Source organism: Thermobia domestica, chromosome 8 (genome assembly GCF_964235325.1).
Source record: "Thermobia domestica chromosome 8, izTheDome1.hap1.1, whole genome shotgun sequence".
In the NCBI taxonomy this organism is placed as follows: domain Eukaryota; kingdom Metazoa; phylum Arthropoda; class Insecta; order Zygentoma; family Lepismatidae; genus Thermobia; species Thermobia domestica.
The window spans coordinates 266,822,928-266,843,875 of NC_137461.1; the positions used below are offsets into that span (position 1 = coordinate 266,822,928).

General features: G+C 33.6%; 1 protein-coding gene across 1 annotated transcript in view; it reads left to right on the top strand.

The window, feature by feature from the left end:
- The window catches only part of LOC145692014 (inter-alpha-trypsin inhibitor heavy chain H4-like), a 199,556-nt gene that overhangs the window by 85,966 nt on the left and 92,642 nt on the right, over positions 1 to 20,948 (top strand). Inside the window, exons 3-5 of the mRNA XM_081767312.1 lie at positions 4,605 to 4,724; positions 14,260 to 14,398; positions 16,890 to 17,004. Coding sequence (XP_081623438.1) covers positions 4,605 to 4,724; positions 14,260 to 14,398; positions 16,890 to 17,004 — 374 coding nt within the window. The remainder of the gene's footprint in view (positions 1 to 4,604; positions 4,725 to 14,259; positions 14,399 to 16,889; positions 17,005 to 20,948) is intronic.

A 20,948-nucleotide genomic window follows, 5' to 3' on the forward strand; every position in this document is an offset into this window, starting at 1 on the left:
AAGTAACCTGAATCACAAGTTAAGCCGAATGTTGATCTTTCATCAGAATCAGCTCTTGTCAGAAGTTAACATAAGAGAAATTTAATAAAAATATCGTTACAAGTAACTTTGTTATTAGCTTTTAAGGCACCTAATCACTGCGAAATTAAAATACCGCTAATTTTACAATAATTATGTGATATTTGTAAATAGATAGAAGATAATCAAAATGTGAAAAAAGATCTCACTAGACAATATTATTTTGCAAGAGGTGCCGTTATTGCGAGTCACCTAGTAGCTCTCCGTTTGCAGCCATTTAAAAACGCTAAAATACATGCCGATTTTTCAAACAGCTGGAAATCAAAAGCAGATATGCAAGTCGTGATAACGGTGTCTCATGTAAAATAATATTGTCTAGTGTGCTCTTGTTCCACTTTTCGATTATCTTTCATCTCTTTGAAGATATCACATAATTACTGTAAAATTAACAGTATTTTAATTTCGCTATGATGATGTCTCTTAACGATAAAATTTTAATTTCATAGACGTAACTTCCCCAAAAGCCGTCAGTATGTTTAATATTGTAGTTTTTGCAATTTGTCTAATTCTCATTTTGCCTACCAATTTATTAGCTGTCATTCACAGATAAAATTAAACATCAACGAGATATAGTTCACAATGAGATGTAGTTTAAAATAATCATTAAAACTTAAATTTTTTATTTATATTTAACTAAAAGAATATCAAATTTAATACACACATCACTCAATAGATTACAACGAGATTAAAGAGGTAAGTTGTTTGAGGACAATTTTTCATTCGCAGGTTTCGGGAAAATTTTTAAAATCTCTAATTCAGTGATGTCAACCCGTTGGAAAATCCCATTTCATGGGGTATTTGATATTAATTATTCGGAATGTGATAAAGGGAATTTTCGTCGAAATTGACAACACAATTGAGATGTTCCACTGTATGTATCGTCATGATCATCATCATCATAGATATTCTGCCATTATTGGCTGGTGACTTGCTGAAATTGAGAAGCTTCCATGCAACACGGTCTTCCGCTAACCTCTTCGTCTTCAAGTACGAATTTTCTGTTTTGATAGCTTGCATTAATTTATTGCAGTGTCATTCACTCCGTCCTTCTCTCTTCTGCTACCTTACACTCTAGCACGTCTCTCATGACATAGTTCCTCTTTAGTCAATGCCCCAAACAGTTTCTCTTTCTCTTCTTAAAATATTTAAAATTGTTCGTTTCTTCCCCACGATTTCTAACAAATTCTCATTCGCCTTCCGCTTGACCCATCTAATTCTCTCTATTCTTCTCCAAACCCACATTTTGAAAACTTCCAATCATTCTTCATCATTATTGCGTAATATCCATGTTTCTGACCCATACAGTACAATACTCCACACTAAACATTTTATGAGTTCCTTTCTTAACTTTTTATTCGAAGTCCCAGAAAATAGTATTTTCTTTCTCCTAAAGGCTTCTTTCGCCATTACTATCCTTACTTTTATTTCACGTTCACATTTCAAATCATTACTAATATGGCTAAGGTACCGAAAACTAGTCATTTGTTATATTTTCTTCCCTCATACTTCTGTATATATTTGTATTGCTTTATTTATAATCAGTTGTATGTAGTATAGTCTGTTATTTATTTCTAATAGGCACCAGAGGCAGATTAAGAGAAAGTTTTAAGGCAATTGGTCAAGTATAAACAACAGGTGTGTTTGGAAAAGATAAACACAAGTGGGAGGGTAATTAAGTCAGGCCGAAAGATGACGCTCGGGGAAGTACGACCCAGGTGGCTTCTCATGCACACAAGGACTTTCACTTTTGGTATAAATATCTGCGCTATATATATATATATATATATATATATATATATATATATATATCTTTCAGTTAGTGTCTGATGAAGATAACGTTACGTTGTCGAAACTGTTACACTGGAATTTAGTTTTTAATAAACAAGTGTATATACTCTGGTCAGAAGTGTTTATTATTTCTTCTGTATTTGATACTGACCCTTTCGTTTCAATCACCATGGGTTTCATCTCTCTAACGTTTATTTTTATCCCATATTCTTCATAGATCTTCCTCAACTTTTTCAAACATTTTATTGTTTCTCTCTTCAGATTCTGCAACAAACACCATATCCTCTGCAAACCGTATACACCTAATCATTTTATCTCCTATTTAAATACCGTCTTCGTTTTGTAGGCTCTTATTCACTATCTCATCAAGATACATATTAAATAATATAGGTGAGAGACTCCATCCCTATCGAACTTGCCTTTCAATTGCACTTTTATCTGTCATTTCATCCCTTTTCTAAACTTACTTGTTGATTCTATTACGTGTCTCGAAAATTGTTTACAGATGTTCAATTATGTTCAGGTCTGACGAATGGACGTACCAGGCACCATGATGTTACTCAAACCACACCAACTGTGTAAATTGCCATATTGTCATTCTGAAATATAGCTTCATTGCCCAGAGATAACACCTGTATCGTAGGATGTACATGATCAATTAAAATGGCGACAAAATCATACGGTGTAACGTTATATGAAAATGTCAGTTCAAGACTCATTGAAAACCATGATGTTGAGGCCCACGGCAGCACAATGTTTTACAATTCGAAGCAGATACTTTGCATCTTACGCTTCTATAAGCATACGCCATACACAAACACAGCCTTTTTCTTGAAATAACTAATGATTAATGAAATACAATTTCATTATGATACTATCTAGACGACAGTATGGAATGTGGATAACGAAATAATTTCATTATGATACTATCTAGACAACAGTATATAATGTGGATAATGAAATATAATTTCATTATGATACTATCTAGACGACAGTATATAATGTGGCTAATGAAATATAATTTCATTATGATACTATCTAGACGACAGTATATAATGTGGCTAATGAAATATAATTTCATTATGATACTATCTAGACGACAGTATACAATGTAGCTAATGAAATATAATTTTATTATGATATTATCTAGACGACAGTATATAATGCGGATAATGAAATATAATTTCATTATGATACTATCTAAACGACAGTATACAATGTAGCTAATGAAATATAATTTTATTATGATATTATCTAGACGACAGTATATAATGTGGATAATGAAATATAATTTCATTATGATACTATCTAGACGACAGTATATAATGTGGCTAATGAAATATAATTTCATTATGATACTATCTAGACGACAGTATACAATGTAGCTAATGAAATATAATTTTATTATGATATTATCTAGACGACAGTATATAATGCGGATAATGAAATATAATTTCATTATGATACTATCTAGACGACAGTATACAATGTAGCTACTGAAATATAATTTTATTATGATATTATCTAGACGACAGTAGGTAATGTGGTTAATGAGATATAATTTCATTATGATACTATCTAGACGACAGTATACAATGTAGCTAATGAAATATAATTTTATTATGATATTATCTAGACGACAGTATATAATGCGGATAATGAAATATAATTTCATTATGATACTATCTAGACGACAGTATACAATGTAGCTAATGAAATATAATTTTATTATGATATTATCTAGACGACAGTAGGTAATGTGGTTAATGAGATATAATTTCATTATGATACTATCTAGACGACAGTATACAATGTAGCTAATGAAATATAATTTTATTATGATATTATCTAGACGACAGTATATAATGCGGATAATGAAATATAATTTCATTATGATACTATCTAGACGACAGTATACAATGTAGCTAATGAAATATAATTTTATTATGATATTATCTAGACGACAGTATATAATGTGGCTAATGAAATATAATTTCATTATGATACTATCTAGACGACAGTATACAATGTAGCTAATGAAATATAATTTTATTATGATATTATCTAGACGACAGTAGGTAATGTGGTTAATGAGATATAATTTCATTATGATACTATCTATAAGACAGTATATAATGTGGCTAATGAGATAATTTCATTATGATACTATCTAGACAACAGTATGTAATGTAGTTAATGAGATATAATTACATTATGATACCATCTAGATGACAGTATATAATATAGTTAATGAGATATAATTTCATTATGATAGTGTCAAGACGGCAGTATGTAATGTAGTTAATGAGATATAATTTCATTATGATACTATCTAGACGACAGTATATAAAATAGTTAATGAGGCATAATTTTATTATGATACTATCTAGACGACAGTATGTAATGTGGTTAATAAGATATTTCATTACGATACTATCAAGACAACAGTATATAATATAGTTAATGAGATGTAATTTCATTATGATACTACATAGGCAACAGTATGCAATATGGTTAACGAAGTATAATGCAAAATTATTATTTTCTTTGAAACTTTTTGAAACTATTATTTACTTCCGTTTCAGTATTTTATTGTCAGAAATAATTTTGTGTATCAGTCGATAAGTCAAATTCAGTTTTTACCATTTTGTAAAATAAATAAATGATCATGCTTAACTACAACTATCTTCTTAAGCCTTGTATATTTCTTTATTCGTTATTTTCTTTTATTCTTCTAGGGGATTAGGGGACGAGAACCAGACCTACGTTGGAAAAATAATGGAAAAGTCGAAGGCCAAAGAAGAATACCAGAATGCAACAGAAAACGAACAAACGGCAGCAATAGTGGAAGCAAATCAGTTATTTTCATTTATTTATTTATTTATTTATTTCGTTTTCGTTCTTAAAGTATCTCCTAAGCCCTGCTCCGGATGATGCTATTTACCTATAGAGTAGAAAGAGAGAGTAAATGATAGTATAATTATTGAATGTTTCATGGTCGTAAAGGTTTGAACTTACCATTTTTCGCTTACATATAATTCTCCTCTCCATATAAAATCATAGTAATTGATTTGTTTAATGGCATGAAAATGACATTAGAAATATATAGGACTAGAGGTATCGTGAATTGCTGAACTTGGAGGATTTTTTGACATTTGAATATATTCATCATGTAATCTTTCACCAAATTTAAATCTCAACCGAGACGAGTAATCCTTAGTTATAAAAATCAAAGTTTTTAGTTGTTTTTAACGAAAAATAGTTTGCAATCTGACCTTAAATTTCGACCGAATTTGTCCCTCCTCTTTATTTTAAGTGAGCAGAACCGAAAGGATTGGACCATACTGGGAAGGATGGAAGAAAGTATCGGTACGTTTACAGAGCTATTCACTGTACGTGGCTAATTTGTAACAAATATATGCTTAACATACTTTAATAATTTTGGCTTTTGTCCTGACTAATAGTAGATGACATGTGGAGATACTGGCTCAAACTTTAAAATCATACACTAAAAACATACCTACAATTGAATTAAGAAATAAATTCTTGTTGAGAGCTTCTTCGTGGCTAAGTCGTTAGCGTGAGCGCCTTTGGCGTGGGAGACCCGAGTTCGATTCCCGGCGGGAGCTCATGAGGTTCGTATTTCACGTTAATCAGTAGGTCCACGTCTCAAATAGCCTCGCTGCTGAAAGGGACGCTAAACTAAAATCAACTCAACTCAACTCAACTCAAATTCTTGTTGAGGTGTAAATATATGTATATAGGTTGCTGACAAAATTTATTTATGTTTTAATTTTTTTAAACCTAAGATTGTACCACAATCAGGGAGTTGTAAACGGGTATTCATTTATTTTATAGCCGCACAGGTTTGTGTATAGCGGCCATTTTGTATAGGCGCGTGTGTGTATTTTGCACTTTTCAGAGGATTCCGTTAAACGCTGTAACTTTTTAAGTTTTAAATATAATGAGTTCGAACCAAAACCTATGAAAGATAATGGAATGCACAACATTCTTTGTTCTGTGGACATTCGGACGTACTTTAAAATGTCGAGGAAAAAGGCTCTGAACATTGATAATGGAAACCTAAAAATGTCCGTTTTGGAATGTATATTTTGAAACGAAATAAATGGGACTCACCTTCAATTTTTCGACTACATAGAGACTAGATAATAAACAACGTCCGAAGCAAGTTTCAGACTTCAGAACCATATAACAGATTTTTTGGAAACTTTTAAACATTGCGAATTTTCGAAAATCGTGTATTTTCACCATCAAATATCTAAGAAAGGACGCAAGTAAAAAATCCAACTTTGCACAAAATAGACTATAGTTGTGCAGTAACTCGTGTGTAAAATTGCATCACTGAGACTTGAGTAGTTTCTGAGTTATAAGTTGTTGCAATCATGTGAAATTCAAAATTTTAACAGCTGAACAAACGTTCAGGTTTTCTGTTGATACTATCTCAGGCATACAATTTATCTATGTTTCATCGGAAGAAGTGCAGTCAAATAGCAAGAAATTCGAGATTAACTACTTGTAAAATAACTATCAATACCATATCATATCATAGATTTGTACCTCTGACGTAAACACAAATCAGATGTTATGAATTGTCACAATCACATGAATTTACGGACTGCAGTGCTTCAGTAATTCCAGAACATAGCATGTTGTCTTTTGCACCTAATGATATCGTAGTCTGTATTTACGACGAGAAATGGCGGATTGGGAGAATTGAAGACATCAGTCAGGACGATCTTTTTGTTCACTTTTCCATCCCCATGGCCCAAGAACCTCTTTTAAACTACCTACGAATGACAAGGTGTGGGTGCCAATCACTAAGGTTCTCCGGAAACTCACACCCACAGAATTCATAATTTCTACAGGTTGTACTTTCAATATCAGTGCCACAGCTCCGCTATAGGCAGAAAAAAATATCAGGCGCGTTTTGTTTGTACAAGATATGATTCATAAATTGTGCACATTTTACCAATTTAACATTACTGTCATGTTATTTTGATTTCTGCTGCAAAGTTAATATCCACGCCTCATGGCGCTTCATGGTATTAAGTACTAGTAAAAAAAAAAAAACTTGTAACTCAGAAACCACTCAAGTCTCAGTAATGTAATTTTACCCACTTGTTACTGCACAACTATAGTCTATTTTGTGTGAATTTCAGATTTTTCACTTTCGCCCTTCCTGAGATGTTTGGTAATGAAAAAATACGATTTTCGAAAATTCGCAATGTTTAAAAATTTCCTAAAATCAAGTATATGTTTCTCAGATCTGAAACTTATTTGGGGCGTTGTCTATTGTCTAGTCTCTGTGTAGACAAAGGAATTGAAGGCGAGTCTGATTTATTTCGTTTCAAAACGTACATTCCAAAAAGGGCACTTTTTAAGGTTCCAACATCAATATTCAGAGCTTTCTTCTCCGACGTTCTAACGGACGTCTCAATATTCACAGAACAGACAATGTTGTCCACTCCATTATCTTTTGTATGGTTTTAGTTTGAACTCATTATCTTTTAAATCTAAAATGTTACAGCGTTTAACGAAATCCTCTGAAAAGTTCAAAATACGCTCAGACGCCTATACAAAATGGCCGCTACGACAAAACCTGCGCGGCTAAAAAATAAATGAATACCCGTTTTCGACTCCCATAATATGGTACAAACTTAGGTTCAAAAAATTAATCAAAACTAAATTTTGTCAGCATTGGTCAATTTCATTTGGATTGACCCTAATGTCAGTCTATTCCTTTAGTTAACCTAATAGATTGAAAGAAAGAAAAACGGATTGCAGGGAGGAAATTTGGGAGGAAATCACTCACAAGATTTTCTGAACTAGGCTACATACATATATTTTGCATAGCCAGGACCAAATTGTACAGCTGCAAATAGACGGGAATCATGTCTCCATGGCACGTTGAAAGAAAAACTTCTGTCCGTTGCCATAGAAACTGCAGTTTCTAGGGCAACGGATCCTGTCACGGTTAGCCAAAATTGAAAGAAGACGTAAAAATTTAACGAAGATAAAAGAGCTAATGTAGAGTTGGAGAGGAGTCGCTGAAATTAATTTTCTTTAACGAGGACGATTACGAAAGATCACTTACTGATTGAAATCCAGATTATTTTCCAATAGAGTAACTTCCAATAAACCTTTTGTTATTGTTAATTATTCCATATCGGACTCCCGAAGAAAACTTATCGAAACAACTTATTGACCGTGCCAATAGCGACTACTCTCAATCATGACTCCGTTTTCTTTCATTTAGAAATAGGAAAAAAAGAGAAGAAAGTAGAAGGGTAAAAGAAGGAGGTAGGTAAAGAAGAAAGAAAAGAAATAGGGTATTTTAATGAGAAACAGATTACTGGATAATTCCGGAAATATAGTAAAAGGTCGGGAAAGTCGTTGAAAGATGAATCATTCTAAATGTTATTAACAACTAATCAATTTTGGAATGCTTCGGAATAGACACATGTTCCCTCATACCACCCAGACCTAGCTCCAGGCACCACGATCATGGGGTTGCCCAGACCTAGACCTGGAAATGAGAAAAGTGAAATTTAATTCTTTGTAAAGTTATTCCAACCGGTGATTGATAACTATCCAGCATCTGAACTCTGTCCTCTAGGATCGACTACACATATGAATTAGCCAAGAGGAAAAAAAAAATCAAACTTATCAACTCAATATAAATTTATGTATCGCATCAATAAAAGTCTCAACTTCCTGGAAGAAAGATGTCGTATTTAGGCTTATCCTTGCTATTTTTGCTTCACTCCTCGAGCCGATTTAAACCGTTAGTGACGGTCCTTCATGACCTAGGTTATTTACCTTAACACATATATTAAAACATGACACATATATTACAGATGTTAATATGACAAATGATATCACTAAAATTACTTATATTAAATCTATCATGCATTCACACGCTCACTCACTCAGGACAGTGTATATATGTTTAAAGGAAACCAACTAACTACAAAGGTATAAATAGTTTATTACATTCATAGTGAAAAAAAAGGACAAAACAAATAATTATGAAGAAAATATTAAAAGCACAAGTTCTTGGTTATATATTAATAGAGTACATAGTGTTATATTTTAGTAATTTTTTATATATTCAATCATATTGACAAATGAAAAAGAAAGAAAAACAAAATAATTACACGTATCATATCTTAGGCATGCTAAAGCAAAATGATGATTTGCGACATACGCAAAAGAAAAACTTATTTCACTTAAAAAAATTGGACAAAGAGGAAAGAAAAAAAACTTTTTGGTGTATTAGAACTTATATGAGTCTCTACCTCACGTCGAGATATTAAAATATTAATAATTTCGAGCGTCCAAATCACAACTCACGCACTAGTCGTAGTGTCCAAAACGTTTCGCTCCATTTAACTTAATTTGTGGTCATTTATATATATCTCTATATGTATATATATATATATATCTATTGGTTTACAAAACCATTCGTCGTCTATATTTGGTTTGTAACTGGTAACAGTTTATATCTGCAATCGCACACTGCTACGTCTATACCCATCTAGGGATTTCGAGAAAATAACTTTCACTAGAGGAAGTTTCTCCTCTTAGACGGTCTATTTCCAAATTTATTAATCGAATAATTTCAAGTTATTTATCCAACACTGGGACACTTCACGAGACCTTTCATTAGGATCACTTTCGTATATGTTTATATATGGTTCGGATTAAAAAAAAAATGATCTTCCACAGGTGTACGGAGTATGATGGTTCAAATTGAGGATAAAAAAAAAACTGGTCAAGTCACAGGATACACATGTAGGTGAGAAGGATTCAAGGTGCACTTTCCACAATGGTTTTAGGTTAATTGTCCAGGGATAATATTTGTTATGATGGGGGTTACGTTTAGACCTGCCGATATTTTTTCAATGCATGCCATTATATAATTACAGAGGTTATCACTTACATTGATTCAGAAGAAAAGGAAAATTACTTAAGTGCACGGCGGTATTCTTAACAAAATCTACGTTCTTAAATTCGTCGGAAGACTTCTGGTAAACTATAGCAACCAATACACGTCTAGGGGGACAGACACGAGCGCTCTTACATATATTCATAATACATTTAATATCATACTTTTACTTTAACATCATATTCACATACTAATTACACATACATTTCGAAGTATTTATTTCTCTCTCTCTATATATATATTTATAATAAATGCGCACACATTTAAATTAATCATCCCCAACAATAAAATTTTTCAAGGTTGCAACATTGTCCAAGAAAACAAATGACTTCCAACATTACATTTGGAAACAAATTAACTTTTATCTGATACCGCGCGTCTATAAATTTTTAACTTTTATATAATCAATTCGTGTTTAAATCATGAAGGAAAAAAAAAAACTTTGTGAGGCAGGCACGTAACACAGAGCATTTCTAGATATAACTAGGTAAATCAAAATACAATTTCTGGGCCCAGGTTAACTACAAGGTAATTGAAAACCAAAACAGAAAGGAAAGTGACCAACGGAAAAAAAAAACTTAAGACGAACGACGGTGAAAGAACGTAATCGAAGTGTCGTCAAATACTAAGTCTTTGTTCATTTCAGCGATAGGTCAAAATGTGATGGAGGACCCAATCATTATCTACTCCATTCATGAATCGTGTCTTGCAACGTCTCAGCTGGTAATTTCAGATCAGAGTTGTACGTTAAATAAATCGTAAGTAACAAGTTCAAAATCTTGGGGGGGGAAGGTTGAAAAAATTAAAAAAACTTGAAGAAATGAAGACAGAGAGAGAAATAGAGAAGAAGGAAGACGAAGAATAGGGGCGCCAAAGACTTAAGTGAGAAATAACTAACGCTACAAAGTTAGAAGTCGAATTTCGCTCTCAACCAAATCCATAGCCAAAATATTCTTAACATGCCAAAAAGGGTGGTCTACTCAAATACGTAGACTCAAGGGGCGCCCTGCTGCCAAGGATGCAAGTTCTGTGTCCATCAGATCCCAATCCCACAAGAGTTGGCTTGTAAGATTGAAATCCGATCCCCGTATCCGGCCCAGACCAGCAGGATAAAAGGAGGGGGGAAAGGGACCAGGTAACTGCGTCCCCAATTTCGAAATCTCTAAGTAAAAAGAAAATATTCGACCCCTTAGAAAAACTAAGAAGGTTCGAGGACAGTAATGAAACTAGAATAGAAGTATTATCTAAGATATCCCTAACTAATGATTTGCCGAAATAAAAAAAAATTAAATAAACTGAATTTCGGATCGGTGATTTCTATTGCCAAACTTCACCGATAGCTACCCCGCGCAGACACGCCACGGTATGGGATGTCGTTAATTTCCCTCGTCTAATTAAACTAAGAAAAGAAATGAAAATACTTAAAGGGACTAGGGGTCGACATCCGGGTACGCGAAAATAAATTCCAATAACTAATTGTTTTGATTCCGTACCATATCAGAGCTGTCGCCTCCATGAACATTGTAAGCTAGCCTGAGTAGGTAACGTGAAGGAAAAAAAAAATCTCACGGAGCAGGGTATTCTATTTTAAAACCGACCAGAAAATATAATTCACTACAGCCCTGTTGTATAACTGCTACTGTCTTTTCATAATTTATTATTCAATATGTCTAGTCAGCGATTATATGATGCTACCCATTCTATCAGATGGTATTACTATGGTTGATTACTATTATGACACATAAACTACAAAGTATTACCGTAGTCCGACTATATATCGCCCTCCGGTCCGCGTGATATTATGGTGCAGGGGTCAGAACCTGAGATGTTTGTAGTTACACGTATCTATTCAATATCTATATATCAACACGCGGCGAAGTATTCACTGGGCTACTATATATTTAACTGGATGTCCTATATTCTATATTCATTTACTACAATATTCATATACTTATTAATATTCATATTCACATTAATATTCATTTGCCACGACGCTATATTCTACAAACACCCTGTTTCCTCTATCTACGCCCAGCCTATTTACACATTTCATCATAATACTTTAAAATCTATAATCACTACAAACATTTTCCCATTCCGATCACCGCACGACAACCTCACTCGAACCCAAGACTCTTTTACCACACACACAATACTATGTAATACTTGGTAGCTTTATTAAGAACAAAAGAAAAAAAATCCTATGTATGTTCACTGAAAATAGAATTATCTGCGATAATGTCTAATGTTTATAAAATTCTGCATCAACAATGAAATTCTACAGCCACGAAGAAAAATGGACATTTAATATATTTTCAAAGCGAAGAACTAGCATCATATCGCCCGACTTCTGTTAAAAATTTACGTATTGTTTATTTATTTAAATATTTCAGGTTCTAGACTAAGCAGAATGTTGAAATTTTCAGAATATATTAATTTTGGGTCACTTGACCTAACTGTACATTCATATGGGCTGTGAATTATACCTTCTAGGTTTTATTTCGAAAAGAAAGGTCAATTTCATGGAAACTAAATCACTAAGCACCTCGACGGAAGAATGGCGGTTAGTACTGACTTTTGACACTAGGGCTAGCGACGATATAATGAACCCTTGAACAACTGAATGTGACCTTGTACACGGAATTATTATACTATATTACGTTCACTTAATGACGGAGTAATAAAAATTTATCGCATAGTAAATACTACACTGTCCAACACACTCTTTCATCACTTAATTATCACTATCACTGATACTACATTACAAATATACACATACTACTCGAACTACAAGACACATCATGCCACATTCATACTACACACTACATTAATACATGTTATACTAATAAATATACACAGAAATCATTCAGATTTTACCATGTTAAATCGGCTCTATGAAAGGTAACGAAAGGAAAGAAATGAACAGGGCCAACTGGCCCTTATATTTACTAAATCATATTCTTTACTCGACCTATTTAATCGATGCCCTGAGGGGACATATCGGAGTATTAGCTAGCAATAGGACCCCTGCCCTGAAGGGGCAGGAACCCGGAACAAACTGAATGTTCAACTCATCCCGCTGGAAGCCGTACTCCCAATTTGGGAGTCAGATAGGAGCCCTTACTGAAATTTACACGTGCATTGTGATTACTGGACTGACTACCACAAAATTAAATACCGCCATGTATGTAATTAAAAAAAAATCACTCACTAACTACATAAACAAATCTATAATGGACAGGTCTTGTAACCCTCAATTAGTAGGAAAATTGGGAGGTAGAAATATGATGGGAAACACTGATCTTCTGAACCGGTTTTGGGAAAAGAAAGACGGAAATCACACTACTGTTGAATCCTGTCCATAGCGATCCGCAGATGAAAACATGGCGTCACTGTTGCACTTACTATTTCAGTTTTTTTTTTAGTCCAGTTTTGACTATGAAATTTAATAGTTTTTTGGCTCCCAGAGACTTCCAACGATTTTAGGTTAAAAAACTCCCAAATATTACCTTGTTTGCAGTTTTCTCACTCCGTTGCGACCTTTTAAGCTCGACGATCGAAATCTGGTTGTTGTCAGCAAGATTTTCCGGCTTGGAATGGAATAATTGCGCCCTAATATCATAGCGTGGGTTTATCATCCAATCAAAACTAAGCATTTTGGCGGTGGGGCTTTGAAACGAATAAAATTTGGTAAAAACTGGATTAAACTAGATTTTAGAAGGACCTAGGTATCTAAAAGAGAGGTGAAGGGTGGTCCTGAAAATTCTGTCGAATTTTAGATTGGTTATTTGATCTGGAAAGTTCCGTCCAATAGTGGATCTATATTTTCGGATAGCACTGACACCGTAAGAATTGTAATAATCCATTTACATATCCATATACAAGACTTATAACTAATTTAAAATATAAATAAAGGTATTGATTCCCAAAACTATAATTCCCAATGAATTTTTTACAGTTTTTCCATGTTAATTTGAAATAGAATAACAAATAAAATTACGAATTATATGAACAGCCAGAAATTTTTTGTTAAACATCAAGTACAGTCGGTGCAAAAAATTTCGGGCACCCTCCTATTAAAAACATAATTTCATTAGACTGTAATGGTATATTACAACGTGTACGATACAAAAAAAAAAAAAAAACTCATAGTTATGTTGTACGAATATTACACAGTCCGAAAGTTCTGAAATACGACATAAATTGTTTTCATTTGCAGTTCTCCTAGCATGACACAGGCAGGACCAGTAATGCTGTCTGTAATCGGAATCTACGGGTTTTTTCTTGTATATACGATCGATTTTTCTCTCTGTGTGCAAGAACATACTTGCTTGAAATTAGCCACCTTTTAACTAGAAAATCATGTTCAGTTATTTCTAGTATTAAATAATTTAAATAATCAATACGATTTCTCTCATTTTCAGTGGGAAGGATAACAGTTATTTTAAAATAAGGCTATCGGTAGAACCTAATGCAGTTGTCACCTTTAATTTAACTTATGAAGAAGTTTTGAAACGCAAACGAGGGTTTTATGAGTATGGGTTGAATATCAACACGGGACATGTAAGTAAATATAAAAGAAACAGATTGATTATAATAAGTTCTTGCACAAAATTTTGATTCTGATATATTACTGAACCTTTAAATGTTGTCAAAGACTAAGGTGTGTATATAACAGGTAGCACCAGTTCACTATAGCGTTTTGATTGGCTCCCTGTCCGTGACGTCATGTGGAGGGACTTTCGCTCATCTTGAAACATTATGCCAACTAGAGTAATTGCGTATTCAGTATTTCACTTGTTCTCTTGATACTTTCGCGATACTCAGGGATGTTATATAATAGAGAGTCTGACCATATGTATCTTCATCTGATTAACTGAATGAAGCCAAAAGAAACATGGCCTTAACACGTCTAATTGGCTACTCTCGTTTCCGCCGTATATATTGGATCAAAACATTCAGATCTTCATATGTAGACATGAAGTGTGTCTGTCATTTATTTTTGTTGAAGTCGTTGCTTCAGATTTTTATTATACAACATATTATTTACATGCTGCACTTGTGGGTGTACAAATAGAAGTGAGAAGAAATTCCCCGAAATAACCTTTCACAGGTATGGAAATCACCAATCATAGGATACGTATAGCTTCACGATTTTGTGATATGGGTAGATCCTCTGTTTTATAACATCCTTGTTGATACCTTCACGTGATGTCACCGACCGCAAAGTATCCTGGGAAAAATGACAGCAGAAAGGCTGAATCGAGAGTCCTCTGGTAATAGACTAAGCTCTAAAATTATTCCATTGATCATTTTACTTATGTTCCATTCTCTCTCCTAACAATCAATATTAATCGTTCGTATATAATGTTATTGTTAAGTTATTGCACCAGTAAGTTTCTACCATTGAATATTACTGTATGTTATCGTATCACTTAATTTGAACAACGGGGCATTTTGTTAAGTTATTACATCAGTCAATTTCAACAATGGGATGGATAATTGATTAAGTTATTGCAGGATATTTTAACAAAGTTATCTGTTTAGTTAATTTCAACCATACGACATTCTGTAATGTACTGCAACAGTGAACTCCAACTATCACTTATGTTGTAGGTTCTCGAATCAACCAATTTCACCCTTCAGGTATTCCTTAAGTTCTGATTCAGTAAATTTCAACCATTATTTATTTTTTTCGAAGTTTTCACATTCGTTAATTGTGGTCATCAGGTATTTTGTAAACTCCTTCCATTTGTCAATTACAACCAGAGATATTCTGTTAAAAAGTTTTGCCTTAGCCAAATTTAACCATCGAGTACTCTACGAAGTTCTCGCATTGATCAATTTCAACTGTCAGATACTCTGTAAAATACTCACATCGGTCAATTTAAATCATCAAATATTTTGGTAAGATGTAGTATAAGTCATTATCAACTATCAAGTATTCCGCCAAGTTTTTCTTCGACCAATTTCAATCATTAGGTGTTCTGTGAAATTTTTGCTTGCGTTAACTCTAGTCAATAGATATTTTTAAAAGGGATTTCATCAGCTTTTTTTCAACCAGGAATATTGTGTTAATTTCTCGCATCAGTTAATTTTATCCATCGAATGTTCTAATAAACTCTCGCCTTGGTCTCAATTTTAACCATCGGATACTATCTGAAATGCTCGAATCAGTCCATTTCAATAATAGGGTTTTCGTTAAGTGTAGTATGAGTAAATCAGAATCATCAAATACTTTGATAAGATCTTATATCAGTGAATTTCAACTATTGACTGTTCTGTTAGTCCCTCCATTGAGTTAATTTCAACCACCGTGTATTCTGTTAGTTTCTCGTAACGTTAATTCCAACTTATCAGATATTTTGGTTGGTTAAGTTCGACTATAAGAAAAGTTTTATTCAGTCAGTATTCTATCAAGTTCTGGCATAATTCAATTTCAATAGTTGGAAAGTTTCTGAAGTTCTCATTAGATTAGTTATTTCAGCTATTGGATATTTTTAAACTACTGTCATTGGTACTTTATCATCAATTCAATCATCAGGCTTTCCGTGAACCTCTCGTATCACCCAACTGCAAAATCATACATGGCATAGTTTTCACCATCAAGGTAGACACGAATGAGCGTTTCATTCTTGTGATGAGCATTGAGCTTAGCAGTTAGATTGTAGCTCATTAGAGTAGTAAATTTATATACAACCAGTCGGATACTTTCTTATACATGTGTAACCTAATATGCGAAAAAGATTAGGTTAAATTGAGCATAGAAACAATTTAAACTTAAGTAATATTTTCCACTTGTTGAAGGGACGCACTTCTTTAATACTAGTGGCGGCACAAATGTTAAATACATCCCTGAGTAAATCTTTTGACATTTCAGACTGTTACCAAATCTTTACTGTAATAAATACTGTTAATTCTGTTTTGATCTACTTTTTCGCGGTGTGATCTACATTTTACCAATTCTGCAATCAAGATCTCATATTTTGTAGCGTTTACAGTAAATGTAATATAGATTTAAAAGCTTCTTAAAAATATGTTCTTTTTCTTATAGATTGCAGGCAAAATAGTAGTAACTGTGGCAATACGTGATCTAATACCAATCTCTATTGTTAAGGCACCAGAAATGAAACCAAGTTTTATTGAAAGCAATAACGACCAACTTGGAAGTAAGTGTTCCAGAACTTATGGTAGAAATTTATGATTATAATTTGTTTCTTGTTACTCATATATTCACTATTCTAACATCAATATTGGGTCAAATCGACTGGGACAATCAGAAATGTTATTATAATCTTCATGTTAGCTACCATACACACCTCTCGAAATCCTATGCATCTGGCCACAGTTCTTACGGATATTTTACCAGAATTTTTCATTTTTACGCTCCGGAAACGTAAAACGTGCCCAAGACGATGGGTACATTTCTACGTTCACTTTTAATACTTATTTGCTAAAGCTGAATCCACTGGAATTATTTATAAACACACTTGTTCATGGAGTCACCCTACCTAAGTACAAGGGCTGTTTTTTAAGTAAGTTCCAATTGTCAATAGAAAGGAAACTAGTAAAGATAATGCAATACATTGTCAATACAAACAAAACTAGTAAAGATAATGCAATACATTGTCAATAGAAAAAAACTAGTAAAGATAATGCAATACATTGTCAATAGAAAAAAAATAGTAAAGATAATGCAATACATTGTCAATAGAAAAAAACTAGTAAAGATAATGCAATACATTGTCAATAGGAACACAACTAGTAAAGATAATGTAATACATTTCTGGTTATCTCTTCTGTACACAAAAAGCTATTTTGCAACATGTCTGTTCAAGCATTTATCATAGCATTCGACAAATTTTGTATGCCCACGTCGTAGAAACCAACAGCTGTGACCGAAGGCAATCTTCAAACGTTTTCACTGCAGCTTTTGGCTATGTATGTTGTTTCTGTCGAAATGTGCACACGCACTGTCTCCTAGCATGCTTTTTGCATGAGGTGACACTACTTGTAGCTGTAGTGTCAGTATGGGTAGTTGAAAGCCACATCCTCATTCTGCTGCAAAAACTGAACAGTTAATCAGATATTTTGGTTGGAAGCTACTGGACCCCCCCACCTGAAACAGATTCAAACCGCGCAGTGGTTTAACACGGATGAAGAAGTTCAAACAACAGGTAAAGTTTGGTTTCGATCACGGGCGGGTGAGTTTTACTACGTGGGGGGTACAAAAACTTGTCGAATGCTATAATAAATATTTATTCAAACATTGTAACTATTTAGAAGAATAATGTATGTAGAGGAAATAAGGAAATATGTATGGTATTATCGTTATTGTTTTGTTTCTATTAAAAATCGGACCTTACTGACAAAATAGCCCTCGTATATATATATATATATATACAGAGAGAGAGAGAGAGAGAGGCGGCTAGCGTGTGTTGATATTTGTCCAGGGCGCGAATTTAGCGTCCTCGAAGTAGTAGATATATAAATAGCATTTAAAAATGTATACGAGCGTTGGTACTTTTTACCAGTGGAATAAGCGTTAGTTTTTTTTGTAAATTTTAATACATTTTCTAAACTGCCAATCATAAATAACAACTTTTGCTCATAACACTGATTTATATAAACACAGTAAATGGTGCTCTGCGTCTGTCGTTGATTGTGTTAAGTAACCGCACCATCTTGGTTGATAAACCTTGATTTATGTATTTTTTGTCTTTACTTTGAGGTGTCCTGGAATTTATAATTTCAGTTATATATGCAAGTGTATTTCAATAATAATTGAATTAAATTAGATGTATGAATATTGACGTTATAAATTAAAAGACATAAGCTTTCAGAATTGGGTACTCTGAATTAGTCTTTCTTCAGGAATGCGAAAAAAGAAACAACTTTCCATGTGAATTTTTAATATATTGTCACAAACAGGACTTATTTGACAAGCTAAACGCAAATGAGGTTTATAAACCACAACCTGACATCTTCACACATACCTTGTGTTTATATACCACACATTTTAATGTGTTCATATGCCACACCCGTCCATAAAGGGTACTTGTTTTTTAGAAACAGCAATCAAAGTTTTTTCAACGACAAAAGAAAGAATTGACCAAAAATTCATCGAGACGTTTCATTGATGATTAAATGACTTCTACAAATTCAACAGAAGTGAGGCTTTAAACCACATTCGCCTTCTTCATCAAGAATTTGTGTTTATGTACCACATCTATTTTCGGCTGTGTTTGTATGCTACGCACGTCTCCAAATGATACCCTTTAGGGATAGCAATCACTGTTTTTTTCAGAGGCACAAAATGGTCACTCTAAAATTCATTCAAGTATTTAATTGAATATTGAATGATTTAATGGTCACTCTAAAATTCATTCAAGTATTTAATTGAATATTGAATGATTTCTTCAATAAATTCAATGCCAATGTCGTTATAAACTACACTTGTCCTCTTCATACAAATTTCGTTTTTGAGAACCACACCTGTTTTCGGCTTCTGTTTGTATGCCACTTCCTTTATGAACAGCTACCAGTGTTCGGCAGAGACAAAAAAATATGGTCGCCCCAAAATTCAACCAAGCCTTTAATTGTGTATTGATTGACTCCTTCGATAAATTCAAGGCAAATAGAACTTATCAACCACATCCACATGCTATTCGTCCAAAGCGGGGCCGCGGTGGCTCAGTGGTAGAGCGTTCACCTCTAGTGCTTGGGGTCCCGGGTTCGATCCCAGGTCCCACCGTGTGCGTGGGTTTCCTGGGGGTTCTCCCGTTTCCTCCCACTTTCTCCATTCCACCATTTACTTCATTACTCATCATCACTGTCTCCTTTACCCTAACTGGCATAACCGTGGGACGTAAAACTCAAGGATTTCATTTCATTTCCTATCCGTCCAAATGTTGTGTTTATACACAACACCTATTCTCAATAGAACGGCCATCTATGTGCTAATATCCTTTGCATGTCTCTAAAAGGTTAACTTTAACATACTATGTTACATTAGAATGGAAAGATACCAGTTCAATCAACTGTTACTATGGCATTCCTTTTCAACGAAAAATGTATATAGGGTCAAGTGGGGTAATTGTGAAACGAAAAAACATACTTCTGAGTGTACAGCAAAAACTGCTTGGATTAGAAACATTAAAAAAATACCATCATATACGTTCACAAATATCTTTGAAAATAACTCAGGTGCACTTCATTATCAAATATGTTTCTCTGGAAAAAATGAAAATATGTGTTTCAAAATAGCCCCTGCATTTGGAGCAATTTTGAAACAAAAATGAAGCTATTGTTAAACACCCGCATAACTTACAGGTTTGAAGACCCTAAAGAACACTAAAGGCTATAATAAAATGTTTTACATGGCAAAATTAGGTGAAATTTTCTCTGATAGTTACTCAGTTATTTCTTACCAAACATTAAATGAATTAATAACTCGTTTGTGTGGTATATATCAGTAATAACTTTGCAAGTGATGATGCCGAGGAAGCTTGGAGTTAGTGAAAATTACTTTCGTGTTACGTCTTCACCAAAAAATCCTTTATTCGGTGAAAAGCTGCAATGCACAAAATATCAATTATAAAATATCATGCCGTTATCGTGATTGAACATGATCCCATTAATGCGGAAAAATACAATGCGAACATTTCTCAGCTTGTACGGAACAATAAACGTATTCACACTCACTTCTGCAAATTTCAAAATTTTCATGATCATAATGTTCAATTGGAGTACCTAGAATCGTTTCTAGCTTTTTCACTTCAAACATATTAACAGTCTCTTCAAAACGGTCCTTATATCTATCACTACAAATTACCATTGCGTAAATAAGCATACAGTCAATGATATCCGGCTCTTTAATGAACCAAATGTCAGAGTCGACAGGTTGAAATGTCTTCTTGTTCACATCTGATTTAAGGCCCATAATTTCAAATTTATCATGAGGTAGGACTTTTAATACTGTCACAATATAACAATATGGGGTAGTATTTCAGGGACCCCCTTTAAAATTTGTAAGAAAAAAGTCTCGTGATCTAATATATTCTGTTTCAGGGTCCTTTATTTCGACGAAATTGTCAGGTATCCATATTACCAT